This window comes from Chrysochloris asiatica, unplaced genomic scaffold (genome assembly GCF_000296735.1).
Source record: "Chrysochloris asiatica unplaced genomic scaffold, ChrAsi1.0 scaffold00156, whole genome shotgun sequence".
In the NCBI taxonomy this organism is placed as follows: domain Eukaryota; kingdom Metazoa; phylum Chordata; class Mammalia; order Afrosoricida; family Chrysochloridae; genus Chrysochloris; species Chrysochloris asiatica.
In genome coordinates this window covers 839,724-857,930 of record NW_006408674.1, presented here as the reverse complement: position 1 = coordinate 857,930, position 18,207 = coordinate 839,724, and the positions used below count along the sequence as shown (strand labels likewise).

Genomic DNA, 18,207 nt, shown 5'->3' with positions numbered 1-18,207 from the left:
ATAATACAGGAATAACATTATTTTATTAAATTGACGGAGTCCTGGTGTGGCGCTGTGGGTTAGTGTGCTGAACTGCAAAGTTGGTTTGAGCCTCAAGGTCGGTGGTTCAAACTCACCAGCCTCTCCCTGGAAACCCTATACAGGGTTGCTGTGGGTCAGAACTGTCTTGACGGCACTCAACAACAACAAGTAGTGATACGGGTTAATGGGCTGGACTACAAGATCAGCGGTTCAAGTTTACCAGCTGCTCCTCAGAAACTGCTATGTTGTTTGTTGTTGTTGAGTATGGTACAAGGCCACTACTGAGTCGGAGCCAACTCGACGGCGCTAACAACAACAACAATAATCATTAAGGAGTCCTGGTGTGGGGCTGCAGGGGAAGTACTGGACTGCAAGGTCAGTTTGAACCACAAGTTCGGCAGTTCATATCCACCAGCTGCTCCTAGGAAACCCTATACAGGGTCACTATGAGTCGTTATGATCATTAAAGTCTCTCTCTTCACCTATTTTATTTCAACTTTTGTAAAAACCCCCCTAAGTAAAAACAACCGACCATAAACACTTAATACCTAATGCCAACAGCACTAGGATTCTGAAAGAAAGTGGACTGGTGGACTTCTGTAGAGGATGGCCATGCCTCCCCTAACAATGGTAACAACACCAACAACTCACTCGTCAAGTACCAGACCTTATTTTACACTCACACGGATAACTCATCTTCTCCGTAGTGATCTTATGAACTGTCTTATTACCCACCTTTACAAGTGAGGACCTGAAGCACCGAGAGTTCAATCACTGTGTCCAAGTTACCTAGCTGCTATTGTGAAGCGCTGTCAAATCAGTTCTGACTCACAACCACCCTGTAGAGTGTTTCCAAGGAGCAGCTGGTGGATTTGAACAGACCTTGCAGACCAGTACATTATCCCAGTTACCTAGCTAGTAAGTGGTAAGTCTGGAAACTGAACTCCAGCAGTTGGGCTCTTAGCCACTGTGTTGTTGTTAGGGTCTGTCAGGATGGTTCCAACTCATAGCAACATCTACCCCCCACCAGCCTCCGCCACCAGCAATCACCACAGAGTTACTAAGAGTCTATTGGGTTTGTCCTAACTAATTAATTTTTACCAAGTTAAATGTTCTTTCTCAAGGGACTGCTCCCTCCTAGTAACATGTCCAAAGTCTTGCTATCCTTGATTCTAAGGAGCATTCTGGCTGTACTTCCTCCAAGACAGATGTGTTCTGGTTGATTCACTATTTCATGCTGCACTGTAAAGCCCCTTGGGTAGGAGACGGGATTGAAGTCTAGTGACCTTTTACCCTGAGAATGTGCGTGTCACGTACAACAGGCACTAGAGACCTGGACTCACTTTCCTAGGCACGACGCATTCAAAGTTACCCTAAGCTCAGTGCTACAGGTCAGCCTTGATGGCGTTTCAAGGCTGAGGAAATCTGGCAAATCAACAGCCCCCCACCACAGTTTGTCATGAAAGGAGGTCTGATTTGGTGGAAGGAGAACTAGGGGACCTGGTAGGGTACTTCTGGTCTTCCACATTTGCTGTGTGACACTGAGCAGACAGAAGGGCTGCAACGAATGAAAACATGGAGAAATAAGCCACACAATGCACAGACTAAGGTCACTGAAGATGGCACACCAGTGAGCTGGGAGCTGACCCTGTACGTTGAGGACCGTTAGTGACACATCCATGGCAGGATCAGAGCTCTGTTTGAAGACGGTAAATAAATGCAGGTGGAATTACTGAGATGAAACAAAGCATGTGATACGCTGAATGTAAAACTGATGATCCTGTCTGTAAATCTGCACTCAATTCACAATGAAAGGTTTATATGAATAAGTAAATGCAGGTGGATGGGAGCTGGGACTGTTGCAACAAGCCAGGAGAGGGGCAGCTGGGGCTCCGCAGAACTGCTGGAGGGAACGAGAAGCTCCCTAGAAGACACGTGCTGCTCGTCTGGTCTGGGCACTCTGCCGTTCCGACCTCAGCCTACTCCACTACCATACCCATTCCGAGTTGAGAAGCCTGGTTGGTACCTTATCTTAAGAACTAAAAGTACAAATGAAATGAATTTCTTTGAAATTCACATTGAATTCAACCACAAGAGAGGTTAAAGGCGGGAGGCCACTTTCTGAAACAGCGCATCCTTGGATGATGGCGTCTACAGCTACCCTATTCCTACAAAACCCCCAGTCAAGCAAAGATGGCCAACTGCACAATGATCACTGGGTGGGGGAGCAGAGAAAGCAGCTTCCAATGTCCCCAAAGCATCTCCACTTCAACATTCTACTACTACTTTATCTCTAACCCTAAGCCAGGTTCCTGAGATTCTGTGGCTACCAACTGGGTCATTTCAAGTTGCGGTAAAAATATCTCCACCCAAAGAATTCTTAACAACTCAGCAAATAAAATAAGGCAAAATAAAATGTCTGTTCAGATCCTTTGCCCAAATTTAAATAAGCCAATATAAAAATGGGCAAAGGATCTGAAAAGACATCTCTCCAAAGAAGATACAAAACATCCAATAAAAATATGAAAACATACTCAACATCATGAGCCACCAGGACAATGCAAATCAAAACCACAATGAGATACTACTGCATACGCACTATGATGGCTGTCAGTGAAAAAGACAGAGCGTTCCAAGTATTAAAAAGGATGTGGAGAAACTGGAACACTCTGGTGAGAATGTAAAATGGTACAGTCACTTTGGAAAACAGCCTGGCAGTTTTACAAAAAGTTTAACAGTTACCACATGACCCAGCACTCCACTCCTAGGCACATGCCCAAAAGAAGTGAAAACACATGTCCACATAAAAACTGGTGATCACGTGTTCACTGAGGCAAAATATTCTTTATTGCTAAAAAGTGAAAACAATGCAAATGTCTGTTAATGAATGAAGGGACAAACAAAATGTTTATCTAGAATACAGAATACTATGCAACAATAAAAAGATGAAGGACTGATGCATGTTACAACAGAGATGAACCTTGGCAAGTTTACGCTACATGAAAGAAGCCAGACAAACACACACACACACACACGTCACATATTAGATGATTCCAGTTATATGAAATGTCCAGAATAGACAAATCCATAGAGACGGAAAGTAGATTAGACTGGTGGTAGCCAGGAGCTAGAGAGACTGGAGAGAGATCACTAATGGGTATGGGGTCTCTTTTAGGGACAATGACAGTATTCTAAAATTGACTGTGGTGATGTACCTAACTCTGTGATATATATAAAAACCCACCGAATTGTACACTTTCGTAAGCGGGTAAATTATATATGAATTATAAAGCTTTTATTTAAATGAGCATCTCCACTTTTGACCAAGAACATAGCCCGGGTGTTCTAGCGTGGGGCAGACCCTGGGAACCTGGGAACACCAGGCAAGTACTCGGCCTGGGCTAGCTTCTCTCTCTGAAGATGTCACCTATTTGACCCACTTCACAGAGTTGAGCAATTAAACCACAACTGTGAGAGAGGGTGGCACAGTCTCAGGGACACATTAATACGATGATGCTGTTTGTGAAAGTATGTGGTAAACAACAAAGACCTTCACAAGTGAATGGTGGATTTGTCACTTCATATAAACAATGACAATATGTATCAGCAACGACCATCCATTTCCAGTACAGTTCCAAAGACTCACTTGAGTTCAGTGCCCCACTGTTTCAAAGAGAAGTTAATGGAATTTGGATTCCCTGGAGCCGGCTGACTTGCAGCTTGTTCTCCCACCAGCTCTCCAGGGGCAGTTTCCACAGCTAGGACATTTCTGGCTTTTTCTGCAGAAGCGTTTGGGTGTGGATAAAGGAAATCTGAAAAACAAAACAAAATAACACCAAGGGATGTCAGCTACTCAAAGCTCCCACAGTGAACTTGATACACCACACAGAACACTGATTTGATGTCCTGCAAAAAAAGATATATAATGTACATATGCATGTGTGTGTATATATGGTCTTCAGAAAGTCCATGGAAAAATTATATTAACTTTTAATTTCCATTTTCCACAAACTTTTTGAAGCTGACACACATATATAAATATAATACAAGCAAATTATGTATGTTCTTAATGTATAGTACACACAGAATCTACCAATGACTTCAGTACTCTAAAGAAGATCCATGTTTGTCAAAGGAAGACTGTGATATGCTTCAAACCACCAATTAATAATAGCATCCGCCAAGGAAGAGGAGACTGGGATTTTCTTCCAGTCTCGTAGATGACTAAACCTGACATAGACCTGTGATCAAGGACCACTTACCTGTACTGATAAGCAATTTCCAGGATATACTGTTATGTAAAAAAAACCTTTTCTAAGAAAGTGGGAAGAATGCAACTATATATAAGGAGGCTTCAAAAAGTTGTGGAAAATCCCATCATCTTTTAATTTCATTTTTTCCATGAACTTTTTTGAAACTCTCTCACATATATATGAATCAAATCAAACCCACTGTTGCCTACCTAGTCAATTCTGACTCACAGAACTGGTCCATAGGATTGGAGTCCTAGTACGGTGCTGTAGGATAAGCACTGGGCTGCAAGGTGGGTTTGAACTCCTTAGAAATGCTATGCAGGGACGCTATCAGTCAGAACCGACTCGACGGCACTTAACAACAACAGTCTTTATGGAAACAGACCGCCACATCTTTCTCCCATGGAGTGATTATTGGATTCAAACCACTGGCCTTTGGGTTAGTGGTTGCTTAACCATTGTGCCACCATGGTGGTGGCCAAGTAGGTTGTGACTCATAGTAACCCTATATTATGTTTCCAAGGCTATTAATATTTACAGGAGCAGAACACATCATCTTTGTCCTGTGAAGCAGCTGGTAGATTCAAACTGCTGATCAACTCTTAATCCACTACATCATGTACATGCTAACATTTATAAATAGTAACACTGAAAAGATAAGTTTGCATGTCACAATAGTTCAGAAAATTCCTAAGGAAATGCACTGATGCTATAAAGCCTAATAAAACTTTAGATTATAATATCTCTGAAATTTAAGTTTTAACTATTTACAGTTGAAATGACAGGGCCTCCAGGAGTTACTGCCAAACAGCATGAGAGGACGATGTGGTCAGGAGCTCCAGGGAAACAAAACTGGCGAGGAGGTGGTAAGTTTGGAAACTACCAAAAAAGCAAGGGAACATCATGCCAGTCTATCTTCACATGCATTTAAAGCGTCTTATAAAAAACAACAACAAACCAAAAACAAAAAAACCCCAAAACACTGCATTTTTAGCATTTGAGGAAAATGTTTCCAACTACAGATTCTTTGTATTCTTCCTAATGACACGGGACCTCTGAGAATGGGGCCTATGTGTCAGCAGAATTGAGCATTACTTCACCATCATCCATTTGGGCCACACCTCTCTCAAATAAAACATCCCTTCCATCTTGGTCTTATCAACTCTTACTCTTTCTATCACAACAAAATCAGAATGAAAATGCTGAACACAGATAGCTAAGAAAAAACTGATTTTTCTAATCAAATGAGCACCCGTCTGAGTCATTTATTTAGGACAGAGTTATATATATACAGATAAAGTCACTGGCCTGAGATAATCCATAAGCCTGAAGCCAAAAAATACCCACTGATGTCGTCTTAAAAATCTAACAACAGTTTAGCTTCACTAGTTAAGCATGTCTGCCCTGAGAGTTATACTTTTAAGACTAATCTGTAAAAGATCAAACTGACAACAGCAACTGGAAAGATCAGACAGGAGACTGAGGGGCAGTGAGTCTATGTTGATGGGGGAGGAACCACTTGAGGAAAGGTACAAAAGGCTACACAACCGGCAGACTCATCATCTAAACACAAATCTCTGAAATGCACATGTAGATAACGGTTGGATGGGTTGTTTTATGCTCTGTTGTGTATATCGTTGTAACAACAAAAAAATTAATTATTTTTTTAAAAATTCAACAACACATCAAACAAAAATAATACATCATAACCAAGTGGGATTCATTCCAGGGATGCAAGGATGGTTCAATATTAGAAAAACAATCAGTGTAATCTAACATATAAATAAAACAAAGGAAAAGAACCACACGATCCTATCAATTGATGCAGAAAAGGCATTTGACAAAATCCAAAATTCATTCCTGATAAAAACACTCAACAAAGTAGGAATTGAAAGGAAATTCCTCAACATAATTAAGAACCCATATGGAAATCCAACATTTAATATGACCCTCAATGGAGGGAAACTGAAAGCCTTCCCTTTGCAAACAAGAACCAGACAAGGATGCCCTTTACCACTATTCCTATTCAATATGGTGCTGGAGGTCTTAGCCAGAGCTATAAGGCAAGAAAGGGAAATTAAAGGCATCCAAATTGGCAAAGAAGTAAAACTCTCTGGTACTAGCAAAACAGTCTGGTACTGTTACAAATACATAGATCAATGAAACAAAATTGGAAAGCCAGAAGTAATTCCATCCACGTACAGTCAGCTGATCTTTGACAAAGGACCAAAGCACATTAAATGGGGAAGAGACAGTATCTCCAACAAAGGGTGTTGGCAAAACTGGAAATCCATTTGCAGAAAAATGAAACAAGACCCATATCTCATACCATATACAAAAACAAACTCAAAGTGGATTAAAGACCTAACTGTAAATTCTAGAACTATAAAGATCATCAAAAAAATAATCACAAAAGGACAAACATTGTATGAGACCAGTACTGTAAAAAGTCAAAAAAAAGATTTTCATACTATAATAAATATTATTTGATGCTTACCAGAGGTGGGAGGGAAGAGAAAGTAATTCACTGGCTAAAGGGTACACAATGTTAACTTGGGTAAGGGGAATATACAAGAAGGGCAAGGACAAGAGGGTGGAGGGTGACAGAAAAAGAACAAAGATGGGTGAAGACACAGGGAGGTATGCATGGGTAAAAGAAGAAAGAAATCAATAGTGATCTATGCACAACCTAAGAACAACAGTGTTGTTGTGTGTGTAAATACATGGACTGAGATGTGGGCTGAATGGGTAAAGGAGGAAGAGTGATATATATATCTCCCACAAATACATGAGTTTGAAAGAGGTTATATGTACATGAGTATTTACCTTTCAAGGAGTCCTGGTGTGGCATTGTAGGATAATGCACTGGACCACAAGGTTGGTTTGAACTGAAGATCAGTGGTTTAAACTCACCAGCTGCTACTTGGAAACCTTATACAGGGTTGCTATGAGTTGGAACTGACTTGACGGCCCTTAACAATAATAGCATTTACCTTTCATGCAAACACAACTATGAATGTGGTAGAGCATACTGCAAGCAAAAAGATGAAAAATTCCTAGATATTATCAAACATTTTAAGGCAATGAGTTGATGGACCTAGGGGCTCAGGACCACAGTCTCAGGGAACATCAAGGGCAACTGGCATATAACATAGTCCCCTGAGCCAATGTTCTACATCCTGCTTGGGTAAGTAACGTCTGGGATCTTAAAAGCTCATGAGCAGCCGTCTAAGGTGCAGCTACTGGTCTCTCCATAGAAGAAAGAAAGAAGAGTGATGAGAATGGAAGAGGCTTGGAAACAATTAGTCCAATGGACTAATGGAACATGTGAACACCAGTCTCCATGACTCTGAGACCAGAAGAGCTAGATGGTGCTTGGCTACTACTACCAACTGCTCTGAAAGGTATCACATTACAGGGTCTCAGATAGAGTGGGAGACAATGTGGAGAAAAAAAGCTTAAAAAAAAAGGACTGGGTCTACTGGTCAGAAAGAGACTGGAGGAACCTGAGACTAAGACCCTTGACCACCCTTCAGGTCTGGAAAGGAACTCATCCTCCTGACCCAATTTTCAGCCAAGCAGTAAACAGGTTTATGGTGGGGAGTGTGGGGGGCGGGCAATGATATCTAGCAAGGCATACTTACCATGGAATGACCAATCATTAAAAATCAAAAGGGCAACATTTTCCTAAGGACAAAGTTGAGAAGGCATAGGAAGGCGGTGGAATGCAAATAGGAACCACGGGAGGAAGCAGGATAGCTGATGTTGCAGGGAGGGGATTGTAATCACTGAGATGAAACAAAGTGTATTTGTTGAATGTAAAGTTGATGATCTTGTCTGCAAACCGTCACTCAATTCACAATAAAAAGTTTAGAAACTAGAAGAAGAGGGGAGGTTGGCAGAAGCATGATGAAGAAAGGTGAAGACATAGGGACATATACAAGGTTAGCTAAAGGGGTGAGAGGTGAAGAGTGAGACACAACCTCGGAACAACAGTGTTCTGTGTGTAGACGCAAGGACAGAGACACAGGCTGAAGGGGTATGGGTGGAAGAGTGGGATAGATGTATTTAAATATCCCACAAATATGCAAGAGTTTGAAAGAAGATATTTGTACATGAGTAGCCACAGGGTGGAAGTGGAACAGTTCTTGTTACATGGAGGGGACTGCAATCACTGAGATGAAACCAAGTGTATGATTTATTGAATGTAAAACTGATGATCTTTTCTGTAAAGCTTCATTCAGTTCAATTAAAAACTAACCAACCAACCACTAAGCGCAGTGGTGGCTCTGAGCTGGCGCTGACTCGACTGCAATTGGTAAAGTGACTAAAGAAATGTTGTTGGTAAGTGCTGTTGAGTCAGTTCTGACTCATAAGGACCCCATATAGGGTTTCTGAGGTGCAGCTGGTGGGTTTGAACCATCAACTTTGCGGTTAGCAGTCCAATACTTTCCCTACAACGTCCTGCCAGAACTCTGCTCAAGCAAACAGAACATAAATGCAACGTGGGACCTTGTAGGGGATCCAGGACACGGGGGGCAATTGGGGCTGCATGAGATCTGTGTGGTAACCTCGTATGTCATGTATGTCCAACCCCTGTAAAGCCTAAGATATCGTTATGTGAAAAATCTGAGGTATGTACAGTGGTTCATAAGAACAAATCGATACAACTTTGTAACACATCAAAACATTATTGTTACTGTATTATTACGTCAGAGGTGTTTTAGTGTATCTGGGAATGTTTAATGTTTTTATTCATAGAAAGGTTTACTATATAGGTCTGGCAGCATAATGGTTATGAGTCAGGCTGCTAATCTCATGATCCACAGTGGTTCTGTGGAAGAAAGATGAGGCTTTCTGCTCTGGTAAAGATTTACAACCTCGGAACCCTCTACAGGGTCGCTATGAGTCAGAACCAACTCCACAGCACATATCCACTTCCACCACCATATACTAAGGCTGACATTTGAGTAACCTGACATTATATACAAACCATGTTTACCTAAATGTTCCAACTCACAAATTGGACTTAAAGACATATTTAGGATTGGTATTTGTTTGTAATTTAGGGACTGTCTATAAATAATAAGGTGTTCACACAACATCCAAATCACAAAATATCTAATTTCATAAGTCACTGCTATGCATCTCTAACCATCAGGGGAACTCGACCCTGACCAAGGATCAACACATTTCTTACTTTATGGTTCAGACTGGAAAGAGCAGGAGTATGCACTGAGGAGAGTGAGTCCAACAGTTACAAATACCACACAGGTTCTGAGCTCAGTTCTGCTCTGAAACACACAGTCCACATGAATCTGAGTCACCTTGGCAGTAACCAGCGGGCTTTTGTTTGGGGAATTCAGTGCTAAGCACTGGGGGGGTGAAACAGCTGATGAGACACAGTCCTTGCCCTAAAAATGAACATGCCTCATATTTTATTGTGAGAGGAACATACTGAAATGTCAAGTCTCAGAATATATCGAGCATCCAGATCCTTCCTCTGAGCCTTAGGGTTCCAGCAGGTGCCTCAGGAGATGTGCGGAGAGCAAGAAGGGGGCCCATCCTCAGTTCCAACCAGAGCAGGCCCTTCATTACATATGGGGATTCATTCCCACTCCCTTAAGACTGCACTTGGTAAAAGAGTCCCAACATACACACACAAATTTAAAAACCACTAATACAATCTAGTTTTCTCTATCGACTTTATTTGAGCACAGAGTCCAAGCTAGAAGTCAATCCCTTGCCCCTGCAGTACACAGCCACCACAGGGCAGGTGGGGGTGTCTCTGCAGTACACAACCACCACAGGGCAGGTGGGGGTGTCTCTGCAGTACACAACCACCGCAGGGCAGGTGGAGGGGCCGGTACCTGCTGCGGAGACCACAGCGTACCCAGCATGTGTGTATATGTGCAATGGGTGTGTAGGAGGCTCTCACATCTTTATTTCAGGGAAAAGTAAAACACACACACAAGCTCCGCCACAGCTGGTGGTCCACAGAGCTCTCCCCACCAGGGCAGTACAACGGTAAGGCCAGACAGGAAATAAGCATAGTAAGCTATACTCATTTCAACACCAAGCCCCTCTAGTCCCTCCTTCCTGTGTGGGCTGCCAGCAAGGTGCTAACTGCTCCTCTGTGGGCACAGGCTGTAAATCACTCTTGCGTGGTGGCAAAGCGCTTATTACACCAAAGAAAACCCCAGAACTTGCAGCGACTCTCAGCCCACAATGGGAACATTTCTGAGCAACTTCAAGGTCCTGGCCTGCTAGGATCTTAGGGTGGGGCAGAGACTAGGAAATATGGTGGAGAAATAGGCTAATTTCTAAAAATAATGATTTGATTTGAAAACGAAGCTATTTAAAAAAAAAAAAAAAAAGGCTCCTGACCAAAAGGGGGGCAAATGCAAAACAAGATTTTGTAATCCAGACTTTCTGGAACCACTGAGGCTGGATGAGCCCCTGAAATGATTGCCCTGATGTAATTGTTAAATCTTAAACTAAAAATATCCTGGGATGTAGTCTTAAAACCAAACAATAATTCAGTCGAGAGCGTCCGCTGGAGCATTGTGCTCTTTTAAGAAACTGTCTACGTGAGATTAAACTGAAGACGGACTACAGCAACTCAGAAGGTCAGAGGGAATCCCAGGGACCAGTGAGTGTGTTACTGACAGGAGGCTGAGGACGGTTGCACAGCTCTCAGAATGTGACCCGCGTCACTGAACTGACATGTAGAAACTGCTGAAGGGGGTGTGTGTTCTGCTGTGTACACTCTCAAAACAAAATGACACAGAAAAGACTCTTTTCTCGGCTTTCTGTGTTTCTGCTGTTATTGTTAGTTTTCAGGGTTTTCAAAGACCACGTGAGATTTACTTTATTGAAAGCGGAGCCTGCTGGCTTCTCTTCAATGTGTCCTAACATTAGCATTCAAGGAGTCGCCTCTAGAAGGACATTCAAGGAAAACACAAACTAGGACACAACATTTCCTTGAGGCCTCTAGTAGGACAGGCTCCTGGAGTTCCTGAACAAGGACTGCTCTGGCAGGGTCAGCGGAGAAAGTCTGTGTTTAGTGTTCGACTGTCTCTGTTCTCTTTCAACATTTTCAAATACCTAATAAATGACAACTTGAGGTGAGCTATAGCCTGCAATGTTGACATTTCCAATGTTCTAATCCCAGCCTGGCCTGGAGCACGGCCCTGCCCCCTCTGGGTCTCGGCTTCACTGGTCTCTAAGAGCCCTTGCAGTATTCTAAGACACAGGATGCCAAAGTTTGCTGGGACTCTCCAACAGAGCATTTCCTGCCACAGCCAGCCCCCTCCTCTCTGCTCCTGATCCTCCTCTGCTATCTCCAGTCAGGCTCTAGTTTCCTGCCAGCAACCCCTGAAGACGGCAGAGTCTAGGTAGGTATAAGAGGCTCTGGGTCCAAAGGACCACTCTGCTTCAGGCTCTCCTCCTGGTGGAAGCAGGTCCCTCCTTCCTACTCACTTATCTCTCCTTCTAGCTCTTATAAGAGCTAACAGGTGATGCAGGCCACATCCTTACATTGGATCAGGGCTGGGACCTGATCATTACATTACATTACTGGCTGATCATTACATTACATTACTAGCTGATCACATGTGGGGGTAGGGTTACATAGCTGCCAATTTACAACATTATAGAACTGCCAAACCATTGAAAATGATGGCCCAGCCAAGTTGACACATATTTGGGGGACATGATTAAACCTCTAACACTGTCCCATAAAACCAAACCCCAAACCAAGCCAAGAAACCAGAAAAGGAGTACTGGGAAAGCGCCATTCCCATACATGTCAAAGAACTGTAAAACAAGGCCTAGAAGGCACTGCTGGGATGTGGGGAAGGACAGGGGGGATTCATCTGAAGAAGTATTCTTTTTTTTAATTGAACTGAACTTTAATCCCGGTTGTAGAGTCAGGAGCAACAGAGCTCCCTTCCTGGTGATAGCATAATGTGTCCCCATCACAATCCCCGCAGACAGACCAGAACTTCCCTATAGGGTTTCCTAAGCTGTAATGTGGACGGAAGCACACTGCCACGTCTCTCTACGTCTCTCTACGTACTGCTGGGCTGTTCTGAGCCACCAGTCTTTCAGTAAGCTGTCAAGCACTTCACAGGGCTCTGTAGTGTGCAGAAAGCATCAAAAACAGAAAGGAAAAGAAAAGAAACTGGCTACTGGGGAGAATCCACAAACCTCCAGGTACTGAGAGCCTCCAGGTGGGCCAGTCTAGGGTCTACTTAATCTCATATCCATCTTTTCCCCAACTTCCACCAAAGAAATAAATCTTGCAAGAACTGGGCCCCTGCTTGGTTAAAAGATGCAGAGGCAACCCTAAGTACAGAGGATGTACTCAATAAATACTGGTAAAATGGTTGAAAGAATCAATCGAAGACAATAACCCATTAGACGTATGGCAAGGGAGACCTTCTGTGAGCCAGGGATATCAGCAGAACACTGTTAACAGAGGCCCCTGTGGTTCTGAAATGGGGTTTACACCCACCCCTCTCCCGCTAGCCAAGACACTGCTAATTACCATAACGTACACTTTAGACCAACGCATGATATTCTGTTAGTATTTCACAAATGGGATTACACAGAAGCACGGTGTCTTTGATCACTTTGTGGGACCAAGACATTAGACACGAAAGTCCTGTGGCTTAGTGGGTGCTGAGTCTTTGCTCCACCCTGGTTTTCTTCTAGGCAGCTCTAGTGTTTACCCGGAGGGCTGCAGAGGTTGCTTCCCTTCCCCTTCCCCCCCCCATTGCCACTCAAGCTGTCGCAGTGGGACCGCTACACTTGATGACGCTGCTGCTTTACAGGAGGAAATGTGTGGTCATCAGTCAAGCCCTACGCGCAATACGAGGTTCTGCAAGAAATGCAGTCGACGCTCAAACTCAGGCCCTCATAAGCCTACCCTGACCATGGGCATGTTCAGACCCTTGAACTCGCAAAGTCTTAAAACCAGAGGCCTTCTTAGTTTCCGTGAGGAGTGGAGTAGGCATAACAGGCAGGACACACATCTTACGATTTATGAATGCCTCCTTTGGGTTCTGGCTGCCTTAGCAGCAATGAGGGTTTGCAGACCCTGTCTCTCTTTGTAAATCATCCTTCCGGGTTGAAACTATATCTTGACCCAAACAAAGACGATACTGCAAAGTGGTGTCTGAGAAGCGGCATACTAGCAGGGGCGGGGCTACAGAAGGAAGGCAGACAGAACAGAGCAAACAGACTGTATACACACTCATCCCACTCACGAACACTTGGCGACTAATGTAAAGCTTTCCAGTCTCTTACTCTGAAGGTAAGGCTTCTGGAAGAATATTTTTCTGGTGGGCGAGCATGTGGCGGTGGCGGCTGCCTCACTAGAACCCACTGCAGCTGCTTCCTTCCTCACAGGAAGGACTCCGATTCGGATGGGAGGCACACGCCTAGCTGCACTCAGACCCTTTTCCAGCTAGGAATGCCATGTGATAGGGTTCGAACTCATGAGTCATACATAAGCTGAGGGTTTCTGGGAAAAACCCTTAAGGGGTGGCTAATGTGACCATGAAAGTTAGTACGCTAAGGAGGGGAAGAGAAAGTTAGACAGAGTCTGGGTTCCTTAATCGCACTGGTGAGTGGCTAGCCCAGCCACACACTGCCCACTACGTGAGACAGTACGTCTCTATGTGTTTAAATTGCTATTAGTTAAGTTTCCTGTGTGTTGCAGCTGAGCATAATCCTAAGACATTTATAGGAATATTCCATTTGTCCACTAGCTTCTTGAAGCACCCTTTCTTTATGGCCCCTTCCCCAGACTGTACGTTCCCATCCAGTCTCCTGTCTGGGCCTCATAGCAAAGCTCTGAAGCAGAGTGGGCAAGGTCCTGGTTAGTATTCCTCCTCAAACCCAGAGCCTCCCTATCCCTCAAATCTAAGTCTTTCTAGTCTCCCATTCTCGGGTCTCTCAGTTCTGCCCGTGTCCTTGTCTCCTCTCAGCCACAAGTGTCGTCTAGGGTACCGGGATTTCTAGCCTGGAGCATCAGACTTAACCTGCTGACTAGCCCATTCTCTATCACTTAGCCATGGCTGACCTCAAAATGCACATGACCCATCACTCCTCCCTGCCCCACCCCCCCACTGACCACTGACCATTCTTCTCTTGTCTTCTAAATCCCTGATCCTATGTGCTTTTCCCTTTGTCACTCCTGCCTGGAGTCCGCACCTAGTCACACAACAGCCTCTGGGCCTTTCTTTCTCTGCTTTCTCAAGGTTGACCTTGAAGACTCAGCTCAGCTCTCCCCAATTGCAGGGTGCCTTCCCAAACACCACCAACCCCACCCCCCAAAATACTCCAAGCACAGGTAAGGTACCTATGGTTACCTCTGGCCCTGCATGGGTCCCTCACTTCTTGGGAATACATGGACTATAACTATTTTGTCTTGATATCTCAAGCACCAGACACGATGAACACATTCCGATTTAGAAATGTGATGGTTAAGGTTGTGTGTCATCGCAGCTGCGCCATGATTCCCAGTGTTTGACAGTTATGTAACAATAAAAGCCTTTCCTGGTGTGGCGCTGTGGGTTACTGCGCTAGACTCCAAAGTCGGTTTGAACTGCAAGGTTGGTGGTTCAAGCTCACCAGTCACTCTTTGGAAACCCTCTAGAGGGTTGCTATGGGTCAGAACCGACTCGACGGCACTTAACAACAATATCAACTCCTATGATAGGAGTCCTGGTGGGGCGCTGTGGGATAATGCGCTGGACTGGAAGGTCAGTTTGAACTGCAATGTTGGCCGTTCAAGCTCCCCAGTCATTCCTCGGAAACCCTATACAGGGTGGCTCTGGGTCAGAAGTGACTGGACAGAACTTAACAATCACAACTCCTAGGATGAGAACTGATGTACTTATATCTAGGACGAGACTGGCCAGGTGTCCTCAGAGCTGTGGCCTGTGCCCAAACTCTAGGGACATTCCAGCAAAGTTCCCTGGCCTTTTGCTTGCTCAAGAGATCCTGCATTCGGCTCATCGTCATCTGATCTTCACTTCTTTGGAGTTAAACCAGCAGCTTGCTGTACTGCCCACTGACGTTGGGATCCAAGAGCCTCTGCAGCTTGTGAGCCTGAAGTCCACCTCCCACCTCCACCTGGAAACTACAGGCATCAGGAGGAGCCTCCAGCCTGCCAGCAGACCCACAGCCACCACAACCATAGGAGCCATCCTTGAGATGAAATCTCTGCATATATTTACATATGTAAGCATCACTGGTTTTACTTCTCTAGGGAACACTGCCTAAAACAGCAGATGAGGAAACAGGCTCAAAAAAGACAACAGATGCATTCAAGACACTCGAGCAGGGATTGGCAACCTTTTTCTTAAAAGGCCAGAAAGGAATTAAGTTAGGTTTGTGGGCCACCTGGTTTTTGCCACAACTACTCAACTGTGCCCTTGTGTGGAAGCAGTCACAGATAATACATAAATGGCTGGGCAGGGCTGTGTGCCAAGAAAACTTTATCCCCACAGGCCGCAGTTTGCCAAGCCCTAAACTAGAGGATAAATGATGGTCCTCGTCTGACAATTTGTAAATGTCCGAGCCAGGACTTAATCCCAGGCCTCCAGGGCTTCTTCCAACAGCTAGTACTGCCTTCCAAGATACACAACCGGTTCCTTGTCTCTTCCCCACGCTGACTTTAGGTGCTAGGAGGGTACAGATGGGTGACACCCATCAGACAATGAATGACAAGGGCTCAAACGTGAGGGAACCAAGAGGGAAGGGTAGGAGAAGTTTTACCTGTCTTCAGTCCTATCTAGGGTGAGCATGGCTAGGCTAGCTGAGCAGATGTTTTACGCGCACAGCTCTAGAAAGAACACGCAGCGCTGCCATACACGGTAACACAATTTTTCAGCCACCAGTTTCTATCTCTGATATGAAATAAAAAGAGTTAAACATGCAGTATTTTTGTGCCTGGTTTTTTTCCATAGTTATGCCCACACATAGATATTCATAAACTGTATGCATGTAAGTTCCTTTCTTGTTTTCTCCCTTAACAATATGTGATTTGAATACAGTTTTTCCATTTAGGGTTTCTGTGTACTTAATTATGGATAAATGGTTGTCTTTTGTTTGAACATGTATTTCTTTTCATTACTAACAATGTTGAGCCTCATTCATTGTTCATCTACTAGTTGTATTTCTTTATAAACTGGGTTCATTGAGAAGGTCTTTGTGTTGTTTGATAAATTTGTATGCTGTTGAGTCAGTTAACAGCATACACATTTATAACCCTGCATAGGGTTTCCAAGGAGCAACTGGTGAGCTCAAACCACTGACCTTGCAGTTCAAACCAACTTTGCAGTCCAGTGCATTAACCCACAGTGCCATACCAGTGTATGTTGTTGTTGTTATGTGTCATGGAGTTGCTTCCAACTCATCGAGACCCTGTACAGGGTTTCCGAGGCTGTAAATCTTTACGGGTGCAGAAAGCCTCATATTTCTCCTGCGGAACAACTGGTAATTTCGAACTGCTGACCTTGCGGTTCACAGCCCGATTCATAACCACTACGCTACCAGAGCTCCTTATACCAGTGTATACACTCTTTAAATATTAACTTTTTGTCATATTGAAAAATCTTTAAAAACCTGTATTCTTAAGTGAAGTTGAGCTCTTTCCTAAAGACTAAAATAAAGCCTTTTCTTCTTGACTTCCCGCAGCCACCCTGTTTGACTAGAACCTCCAAGAGGAGAGGCACCAAGCCCACCATGGGCACTTACTTTGCTAAATGAATTAGTAACATCTGCAAACTCTAGCAATGCTGCCCAAGCTTGACCACACAAATATGAGGGCGAGAGTCAGACCTGGGGCTGCAATGCCACAGCTCTCAGTGACCTCAGCAGCATCAACTCTTCAGTGCACTTGACCCTGGCATGACCTGACTCCCAGACTGTCATGAGGCTTGAATATGATTCTGCCCAGGGAAGCACTCAGTTAGCTACAGAATGCCGCACGTGTCCCAAAGGCAGCCTTACTGATGTTCTCATTCTGCTAAGTAGACTCGCTGTGTCCAGCGGCTACACACAAAGGACTGACAGAGATCCCCTCTGTGTCTGCCTTACCTGTGTTATCTCTGGCCACAAGACCCTTAGAAAAGTCTCCGGGGGTCGGGGAGGTCCCGCTGTCCCATTTGAACATGTCGAGACTGTTGCAATATTCCCATCTCTTCTGCTGAAGCTCCTGCAACCAGTACGTCATGAGTTGACGGTTCGGAGCCTGGAAATGGGGGAAAGGAGGAGGATTATGACCAACAAGACCATGAGGAGTTTAGAAAGAAAAATCACATTTTGTGAGTGGAGGCTATATGCACCACGCCAGAAGAAAGGAGTTAGGAAGAGCACGGCAAGGAAATCTTAGTCACAGCGGGTTGGTCAAGCTAAGAATGGCACCACACATAAACCTATTTTTTTCATTCTAAACACTGGAAAGTAATACCATGGAACATGTCCCCAAAACTGGTTTTAGGAAGCTTGATGATCGGAGGCCCTTTCACTCTGAGCGCCTATACGTTCCATTTGTCAAGACAACGCTCACAGAGTATGGATGACATTATGACATTCTTGCCAAAGTACATCAAGCGATGGTATTTAAACTCTGTCAGCATCTGGGAGAGCGAACAAGGTCAATTAGAGTGTGGACGGCTGAAGTCCTAGAAACATGTCAGCAACAACAATGTAGAGCAAGTGGATCTGTCACACTTACTAAGTGACCCTGCAACCCTGCTCAGTCCCAGGTGTTTACCCAAGAGAAATATTCACACAGAACCCTCCATGCTGATATGTTGTTGTTGTTGTTGTCAGGTGCCATCGAGTTGGAACCGACTCATAGCGACCCCATGCACAGCAGAACGAAACAATGTCCAATCCTGGGCCAATCTCACTA

General features: G+C 44.3%; 1 protein-coding gene across 1 annotated transcript in view; it reads right to left on the bottom strand.

The window, feature by feature from the left end:
- Window positions 1-18,207, bottom strand: part of TBC1D2B (TBC1 domain family, member 2B) — a 115,155-nt gene that overhangs the window by 59,499 nt on the left and 37,449 nt on the right. The window contains exons 2-3 of the mRNA XM_006870896.1: window positions 17,388-17,541; window positions 3,668-3,833 (exon numbers count right to left, since the gene is read on the bottom strand). Of these exons, the coding sequence (XP_006870958.1) occupies window positions 3,668-3,833; window positions 17,388-17,541 (320 nt within the window). The remainder of the gene's footprint in view (window positions 1-3,667; window positions 3,834-17,387; window positions 17,542-18,207) is intronic.